This window comes from Bombina bombina, chromosome 10 (genome assembly GCF_027579735.1).
Source record: "Bombina bombina isolate aBomBom1 chromosome 10, aBomBom1.pri, whole genome shotgun sequence".
Taxonomy (NCBI): Eukaryota; Metazoa; Chordata; class Amphibia; order Anura; family Bombinatoridae; genus Bombina; species Bombina bombina.
This window is the reverse complement of record NC_069508.1, coordinates 115,024,943-115,035,136: the sequence shown is the minus strand read 5'-3', so window position 1 is coordinate 115,035,136 and position 10,194 is coordinate 115,024,943. Positions and strand designations below refer to the sequence as shown.

At 38.0% G+C, this 10,194-nt stretch overlaps 1 protein-coding gene across 1 annotated transcript in view; it reads left to right on the top strand.

Moving 5' to 3' along the window:
* Positions 1-4,792: 4,792 nt before the first annotated feature.
* Positions 4,793-10,194, top strand: part of RPF1 (ribosome production factor 1 homolog) — a 51,015-nt gene continuing 45,613 nt past the window's right edge. Inside the window, exon 1 of the mRNA XM_053693309.1 lies at positions 4,793-5,037. Coding sequence (XP_053549284.1) covers positions 4,831-5,037 — 207 coding nt within the window. The 5' untranslated portion in view covers positions 4,793-4,830. The remainder of the gene's footprint in view (positions 5,038-10,194) is intronic.

The following is a 10,194-nucleotide window of genomic DNA, read 5'->3' as shown; positions in this document are numbered from 1 at the left end:
AAATTAAGTTTATATCAGAAAGCTCTCAATATGGATGTGAGCTAACCACGACTGATGTTACTGGCAATTACTGGAATTCAGGTGGAATGGCTTTGTGCGCGGGAAAATTATTAGAATGAAAAATCATTTATATTTAATAAATTAAAAAAAGAAGATGGAGGGGAGGAAGACAGTGATTTAAGTCCATCTGAAGGAATTAGGAAAACTACTACAAAGAGACAGGTAAAGGGAAGAAAATAAATAAAATAAAAGGGATAACATTTTTTTTTAAGATTTTCTTTTTTATAAACTTTAATTTCACTATTTCAAGCCAATACTGTACCAACCTCTGCTGGCTTTAGAATGGAAGCATCCTCCTCTGAGCAGCGCGCCAGGCAGGAGTGGTTAAAAATACAATCTAGCTATGCAAGTTGCGCAGTACTACGCGACGTGCATAGGGAGATTGTAATTTAACTCCTCCTCCGTCAGTTTTCACTAATGTCCAGCCAGGCACTGTAGGGAGTTGTGGGGCGACCAGGGTGACACCATCAGAGATTAATTCCTGCTTGATGGTGTCAAGGACCACCAACAGCTTCTCATGGACCACCAGTGGTCAATGGACCACTGGTTGGCGACCGCTGCATTAGATGACTAGGTGCTGGGCAAAGCTAAAAATTGCACTCATCAGAAAAGATAACCTTACTCCAGTCCTCTACGATCAAATCCTTATGGTCTTTAGCAAACCTCAGCCTGTGTCTTTTTTGCTTCTCATTGATGAAGGCCTTTTTTCTAGCTTTGCACGACTTCAGCCCTACCTCTAGGAGCCTTTTTTTAAGCGTCCTCACCATGAACTTTACCCTAGCTTCCATTTGCCATTCTTTTTGTAGGTCATTTAAAATCATTCTACAGTGGTTAAGTGACATTTGAATGAGTTGGTTGTCAGTGGGGAGTCGTATTTGCCCTCTGCCAGTCTTTAGCTTTGTTGTTCCCAATGTCTGCTGCTTGACCTTGTTCTTATGAAACACTGTCTAAATTTTTTTAAAGATGGCAGCAACCTGACGCTCACTGTATCCCTCTGCTAGTAAAGCCAGAACTGAACCCTTCTTTTCCTCACTCAAAACTTTTCAATTCTTATGGCATGGTCAATAGTTATTTTTTTATTCCAATTACTTTTGAGGTACTACTAGCACCGTTTTTGCCACCCAGCTGGTCCTATTGCAAGAGAATAGTGATGACAACATCAGTGGTATAAATAATATAAAATAATATAATAGATGCCCTTAATGACAATATTTTTATTTGGTAGAAATGTTTTCAATAATTTATAGAATAAAACAAAAATGTTAATTTTACTTATAAATATTAAAACCAGATAAACTGAATATTGTAGTGGTCTCTAAATTTTTCCCAGAGCTGTATAATTTTGTGGTGGTGGGGGATCCTCAAAGTGTTTATACCCTATGTTCATTATATAATTTATAATTTTTGTATATAAAAGCCATTGATGTATATCTTCATATTATATTACATTGCATATATGTATTTAAGAAACAACTGTTCAGGTGCTTTTGATCAACATGAAGATCTATAAAAGCAGTCTGGTCAGAGCACTAATCATGCCAGTAAAGAAGGGCTGAGATGAAGCCCAAAACATGTTTGGCATACAGTGCTGACAGAAACTTGGACTTTTTGCTGGACTAACCTTTGATTTTATGGCTTTTTTCGTCTTTTAAAGTTAAATTGTGATAATAAAGGATTTTCTTACTGTTATGGATATGTGCTAAATTGAGACTGCAAGTACTGGATCACATAGTATACACGTGGAAACATTCACCTTTTTGTAAGGCTTTATCTTTCTTTTCATGTATCTAAAAAAAAAAACAACCTGCAAAAACTAATTTCAGGGAGGTGGCTTCACCCGTTACTGCGCCGCCACCCCCCCCTGCCCAGACACCTTGAAACCCTAAATAAGATAGAGACTTATCATTAAAGTAGCTTCCCACTAAAGTCAAATTAAAAAAAGTAGCTTTATTGCACAACCACATAGAATAAACCTATTTTCCAGTGATCGTACGCTTGTTGAATGCTTAACTATTTTAGAATACTACGTTTAATTACGTGCAGTAAATAAGGTAGTATTTGTTTTATTTTATTAAACTCAATGTGTGTGTGTGTGGGGCGGGGTTGCTTACTGGTGCATGCTTTGAGGGTTCTATAACGTCCCAGCACCTAAAGGCATTCCTTAAAGAAACACTTTTACCGATCTGGGCCACATTGGATCATGGTACTTGGAGTTTCAGGGAGATTGCATTCCATTTGCTGGCATCAGGGAGCCGCTATTACAATCAGGGAGACTCCCTGAACTTCAGGGAGAGTTGAGATGTCGGTGTTATGTCTATTTTTAAATGATAATATTGTAAAAACTGAATAAAAAGATATAGAAAATGTTTACCATAACATTGATGAAAATGTATCATTGTACATATCACAAACTGAGATAATTTGTTGTGTACAGCATTATTACCATCGATATTGAATCAATTAGGTACCATTTTCCATTGTCTACATATGTTTTGCTTTCATGTAGGTCTAAATCCCCCCCCCCCCTAAAACCAGCATTGTAAAAGCCAACTTATTTACCAAATTACATAGTTCTTACAGATTTATGTGGGTTTACCTAATCCAAGTATACAAAAGCCTGATATTCTGGTTTTGCCTTATAAATAAGTTGGACAGTCTAATTATTCAAATGTAAGTGCTTATACTCAATTGCAATGCCTTTAAAAAGCCAAAAGCACCCAAGCTGAGGTGTTTACACTGAAGACTCTGACACATTGATGTTTTTTTTTTTTATAAAATTATATTTAACAAATATTAGTGCAGAAATTAGATTCAAAATGGCAAGATAATAACATTTGATTTAATATTGTATCAGCAGAACAATGTAAATAAATCTTTTTATATATACAATATATTTCAGTTACATTTTAAGGCATACATTTGCTGGTTGGATGGAGAGATCTTGCACCCCTAAGCTACATGCATGTGTAGATATGTCTAGGAAAACAAGATCCATGCTATGGGAAATCCTGAGAAATTTGTTTGCAATCCCCAGAGTTCTGCCGTCCTACAATAGGTCTTTTGTACACAATCAAAAATATGCCCATGGGATGCGATAACGTGATGCTACTGTCATATAATACACAGGTAACAATTGCAAAATCTATGTTTATCCCTTTAAGTGTGCAAGATGACATGTGGTCATCATAAACACAATGTATTATATGCAGATGACAAGGAAGTGTCATCATCGGTGGTGGGGGGGGGGGGGGGGGTAGGTGCTTTTGGAGCTCATAGTGGTCTAGGGCTTTGGCATTGCACAGGGACTCCAGTGATGTCCAGTCATGTTACATCATCAAGAAAGAAGAAGAGCTGGATGGAGCAGTTGGTATTTAAAGCCCTAGAAACCTTGAAGAGCGACCATTTGAAAGATAACCTCATGCTCTTTTTTAAATGGTGTGTGTCTTTAAAGGGACATTAAACACTAAATACATGCTAGATAGAATGATGCATTCAAAGAAAAGATTAGTCCATGACTAACATGTAGATGTATTTTTTAAAGTTTCATTAGTTGTTTAAAAAGTGACAAAATAAGTAAAAGTTTTAGTGCCTATAAAACACTGGGAGCTGCCATGTTGTAACTTGTGTTACCTTCTCTGCTGTGGCCAATTAGGGTCAGTTATAAATAGGTCACTAGAGTGTGCAGCCAATGGTTGTGCTGGATTTAACAGTGTTCTGCACTTCCATTTCTAACAGGAACTGAAAAGCTCACAATTTCAGAATGTAATTACAGGCAAAGAGGACAAAATAAATAATGAAAGTATATTGCAGAGTTGTTTTATTATATACAATTTATCATTTTATATTACCATCTCAAAGTGTTTAATGTCCCTTTAAGCACTTAAATACACTTTTATAAAAGTGCAAACCCTCTAACAGGCCTAGAGACCTCCAAGACCCCTTAGTTAACTATGGGTAACTATGCCCTTTATTTATATATGGAGAACCACTTCTTTACACTATAAAGTTCAGGGGGGGAAACACATATTATTATTTATAACCTTGTTAAAATTATTACTAAAAATTGAATTTTCTTCATACTTTCTGTTGCAGGTTTCTTACACCTCATGATATATGCATAAGATAATGGTATAAGTTTGAATCTTCTGGGTCTCCTGAAAAAAAAAAAAAGATATATGTGTTGGTTTCTCACTGATAAAATGGTCTACGTTAGAGCCTAAATATTTGCAGCATTTTAAAACTGCAAAACAGCTCAGCTTTGGTGTGAGGATGGAGCAGCAGTTGATGGGTTAAATAGAAATAATGAAATAAATAAAAACTTGTATTTACTCTAAATGATTCCATTGTTCATCCTCTAGTGTATATTACAGAGGGGAACCACTTGCAATTCTATCAGCAAGCAATTAAGGAGCAAGAACGGTTCATCATTTCTGACTTTTGCCATACTTTTTTTTATCACACACAGCATCCTCAGCTGACAAACTTCAGAAAGATGTTAGCAACTGTGATACACGCAATTATATATTAATGCAATACGCAATGTATCACCAGCTAGCAGTGCATCCTGGCACGTTTTTACGTTTAAATCGATATTTTCTCATAAAATACCACTTTGCCGTTTATAATAAACATTTATATTCCAGTAACTCTTTAGCCTTCGCACAAGCATCGAGACAACTAGTATCCATGGCAACTAGCGCATGACCCGGAAGCGGAAATGTGTGAGGTCAAAGTTGAAGTCGTTCCTTTCCATGCTGCTGCTTAACCAACATGGCTGGTGGTAAAATGTTAGAGCCCAAGAAGCGTAAAAATATGGAGACTGAGGCACAGAATAACGAAACGAAGGGTGGCGAGGAGCCCGGGCCCAGTGAGCAGCAGCAGGCCGCCTTCTTCCCACCCACCTTCAGTGTGTCTGAGATAAAGAACAAGCAGCGCAGGCACTTTATGTTCCTAAAGTTCAAGCAAGAGAGGAGGAAGGTTTGTTGTGCGTTAATAACTAATATATATATATATATATATATATATATATATATATATATATATATATATATACACACACACACACATTCAGTGTGTATACTTATATGGTAATCTGCGGTGGTGTATTTATATGTGTGTGATTTATCTGTTGTTTTTAATAGCTATAATAGTACGGTTTATACATACGTATTAGTGTATTAAAATTTGTGATATTGTGTGTGTGTGTGTATATATATATATATATATATATATATATATATATATATATATAAAGACTTGATATACGACCACATATAGGACTGGAGACAATACTTTTTAATGTATGTTGTTGAAGCAATTTATTGAGATTAAAGGATCAATATAATAAAAACGACATGCTCATATTTGTCAGCGCAAGTAATTTTATTGCTATCAACCCTAAGGTTCAAGTGATTATAAAGTTTACCTATATTGACAGATCCCAAAAATGTATATTTATATATACTTTTATTTACTTGGAGTGCCATATGGCTAGGATGCCTATTGGATAAGAGGTGAAAATGTCACCTCAGAAAAATAGTTTTGAAGTAGGGAGGGGGATAGTGAAACAAATGGAACAGACTTAAAAAAACGTGTTTTAGAGCATCTGCAATTAAACTTGAGATATATATATATATATATATATATATATATATATATATATATATATATATATATATATATAATGGCCCCTTAAAGAACCTGCCATTTCCATAACATTTGCCCAGAAAGGTTACTGTTCTCTAGTATATAGATTTAACAAAAACTGCCCAACAATGACTATAGAACTATTGTACAAACCACAGTAGCTTCTTGTGGACCAAAGCATGAACATATTGCATTCACCACTGTGTATATATAGCCCCTTATCCCTTTCTCAGATAAGCTGTTTCTTTTTTTTTTTTTTTTTGCGCCCAATCAAAAAAAATATAGTAAGCTAATAAATTGAAGCACACAGCTGATTCAAGGTTTGTTGGTAAAAACAATTAGCTCAGACATATTCCATAGATCCTATCCAAACAGATTCTCAATGAGTCTCTGCATATACTTAGAAATTAGCTTGCTTATCAAATAAAGGAACTTGCTTATAGGCTACATTCATAGAATTCTGTTTTAATGGATTTATTCTGTGTTCAAGTCCTTTATGCTTTTAATGATATTTTACCTAATAAAACTGCGTGTTACTATTTTTTTGCACCCCTTGAATGTTGTGGGCCTCTCTTCCTGGTATGCAATTGTGGGCTTTCTAACTAACATGTTTATGGATTGAATGAAGCTCCATTACTTGGCAATTATTTATCCTGCTGTGCAAAGTATATGTATTTTGCCAATGCCTTAAGTTAGGAGAGTGGCTTCATTATTTCTGAATCAAGTGATTAACCACTCTATATATGTGCCCTTTCTAATAGGCTGACTGCTATACACTGTGCGGCCACTTTACTGGGTACAGCTACCTAGTAGCATATTGAGCCTCCTTTAGCCTTCAAAACAGCCTGAATGTGTCTAAGCATGGATTAAACAAGATGCTGAAAACGTTGTGGAGGTATTGTGTACCATGCAGACATGAGTGTGTCACGCAACTCCTGGAAATTCAACGGAGGTGCAGGCCTGCAGCGAATAGCCCTTTCCAGCTCATCCCAAAGATGTTCAGTACGACTGATATCTGGAGACTGAGCGGGCCACTGCACCAAAGAAAAGTAATTGTCATGTTCCATGAACCATCCCATAGTGATGCTGGCTTTGTGCACCAGCACATTATCCTGCTGGAAGTAACCATCTGCCTGAGGATAAACTGTCAATATGAACGGATGCACTTGGTCAACAACAATGTTAACGGTACACTGTGGCATTCAGATGTAAATCTAGGGGTGTCGATGAACCCGTGTGCCAGGAAAACATTCCCCACACCGCCCTCACCACCTTTGTACAGTTTTCATCAGACATGATGGGTCCATGGATTCATGCTGTTTTCACCAAATTTAGAGCCTGCCATTAACATCACGACCACCTAGGAACTTTGACTCATCAGACTAAAATACCTTTTTCCATTCTTCGATGGTCCATTGCTGGTGTTGTGCCCACAGAAGGTGTACTTTCTTGTTCTTCTCTGATAACAACGGCACCCAACGTGGCCACCGGCTGTTGTAGCACATCCGTGACAAGGTGTGCCTAGTGGTGCGTTGCAATATGTTTTTCTCCGCACTAAGGTTGAGTTCTGATGTGATTCGCAAAATTGTGGCCTGTCTGTTTGGTTGCACAACTCTAGCTATCCTCCTCTGACCTCTCATCAACCAGTATATTTCTTCCACAGGACTGCCGCTAACTGGACGTTTTTTTATATTCATTACACCATTCTCGATACACTCTTGAAACTATGGTACGTGAAAAGTTCAGTACTGACGTCTCAAATATTCTTCGTCCAGCAAGTCTTGCACCTACTATCATGTCTATTAGATCAATGCTCTTCCCTATTCTTGCTGCAGTTTGTACGCTGAACTGATAGTAGGAAGGTTGTTTTGCTGTATTTATACCAAAACTGTGGCCACATGACATGCAACGTAATGGAATGAACCATTTGTGTGCACAGCAGGGCTTTACCTTTTAATGTGGCCGCACAGTGTGTATATATAAGGTTTTCATAAGGGTTTAAGACTGCTCTATATATGCATTAACAAATACTATGCACCAGGCCAGGTGGAAACTACAAATTCTGACTTAGTGGTTTTAGTCACATTCACATCTCCCTCCAAAAATCACTGGATGTCATTGTGTTTGACCGTGGTAAAACCTTGCTTGGCAGTGACACCATCCCCCAAGGCAGAACATGCTGTGTTCTGAGATGTCATCGCAGAAAATGCATCATGTCTGCAGAAAGAATAGGACACATGTAGGAACTGTTGGCGCTTTTCCTTTGCAGAGCTGCTCCACGTCAGGCTGTTCTCTTCAAACCGCTTTGTGCTCTGGCTGCACTGTGTAAGTTTTCCTTAACACAGTGTAGCCAGAGCAAAGCTCTGTCTGAAGAGAACACATTATAACTGAGCTGGTAATTTACTGCAACATGCCTAATTTTAGATGGAATTTTATTTTAAAATGAACTGCAGGAAAACAAAAAAAAAATTGTAAATAAAAATCTCATCGCAGAAAGTGAAAAAAATTCTGCTTCTGGGGACACCATCCAACTAAATAAAGTCAGAAACCCAGCACCAAAAATGCCCAGTTCAGCAGTACAGACATGAGATTTGCCTGCAAGAAATAAGGGGCAGTGTGCAGAGGCTTAGATAAAGGTAATCACAGAGGTAAAAAGTATATTAACCCCTTAACGACCAACGACGTATGGGTTACGTCCTGCAAAAAAATGCAGTTAATGACCAAGGACGTACCCCGTACGTCGTTGGTCTTTGAAAGCAGTGGAAGCGATCCTGATCACTTCCAACTGCTTTCATGTTATAGCAGTGATGCCTCGATATTGAGGCATCCTGCTATAACATTTTTTAGCCGTCCGATGCAGAGAGAGCCACCCTGTGGCCCTCTCTGCATCGGCCATCAATGGCCATGTTCGTTGGTGGGTGGGAGCTGATCAAGGGAGGCGGGTGGGCGGCCATCGGTGGGAAGGGGGGCGGGATCGGGTGCGTGCACGTGAGCATGTGCGCGGGTGCGCACGCGGGGGGTGGGAAACCTACACTATGGAACAACAGTGGTACTTGGTGGGAGAGAGGGTGGGAACATTAAACATTTTAACGATCTGGGAGGTTGGGGGTTGAGGGGGGGCTGCTACACTACAGAAAATAGTATTTTTAAAATAATAAAATAAAAACATTGATAAAAAACATATTTGATTTCAAACTGGGTACTGGCAGACAGCTGCCAGTACCCAATATGGCACATAATAAGGCAGAGAGGGGGGTTAGAGAGCTGTTTGGGGGGGATCAGGGAGGTTGGGGGCTAAGGGGGGATCCTACAGAGCAGAATTATTGTTTTTTTTTGTTTTTGTTTTTTAAATCCCAAAAAAACTCTTATTTTAGTACTGGCAGACTTACTGCCAGTACTTAAGATGGCGGGGACAATTGTGGGGTGGGGGAGGGAAGAGAGCTGTTTGGGAGGGATCAGGGGGTGTGATGTGTCATGTGGGAGGTTGATACCTACACTAAAGCTAAAATTAACCCTACAAGCTCCCTAATTAACCCCTTCAATGCTGGGCATTATACACGTGTGGTGCGCAACGGCATTTAGCTGCCTTCTAATTACCAATAAGCAAAGCCAAAGCTATATATGTCTGCTATTTCTGAACAAAGGGGAACCCAGAGAAGCTTTTACAACAATTTATGCCATAATTGCACAAGTTGTTTGTAAATAATTTCAGTGAGAAACCTAAAATTGTGAAAAATGTAACGCTTTTTTTTTATTTGTTCGCATTTGGCGGTGAAATGGTGGCATGAAATATACCAAAATGGACCTAGATCAATACTTTGGGTTGTCTACTACATTATACTAAAGCTAAAATTAACCCTACAAGCTCCCTAATTAACCCCTTCAATGCTGGGCATAATACACGTGTGGTGCGCAGTGGCATTTAGCGGCCTTCTAAATACCAAAAAGCAATGCCAAAGCCATATATGTCTGCTATTTCTGAACAAAGGGGATCCCAGAGAAGCATTTACAACCATTTATGCCATAATTGCACAAGTTGTTTGTAAATAATTTCAGTGAGAAACCTAAAGTTTGTGAAACAATTTGTGAAAAAGTGAACAATTTTTTTTATTTGATCGCATTTGGTAGTGAAATGGTTGCATGAAATATACTAAAATGGGCCTAGATCAATACTTTGGGATGTCTTCTAGAAAAAAAATATATACATGTCAAGGGATATTCAGGTATTCCTGAAAGATATCAGTGTCCCAATTAACTAGCGCTAATTTTGAAAAAAAGTGGTTTGGAAATAGCAAAGTGCTACTTGTATTTATTTCCCTATAACTTGCAAAAAAAACAAAGAACATGTAAACATTGGGTATTTCTAAACTCAGGACAAAATTTAGAAACTATTTAGCATGGGTGTTTTTTGGTGGTTGTAGATATGTAACAGATTTTGGGGTTCAAAGTTAGAGAGTGTGTTTTTTCCATTTTTTTCCTCATATTTTA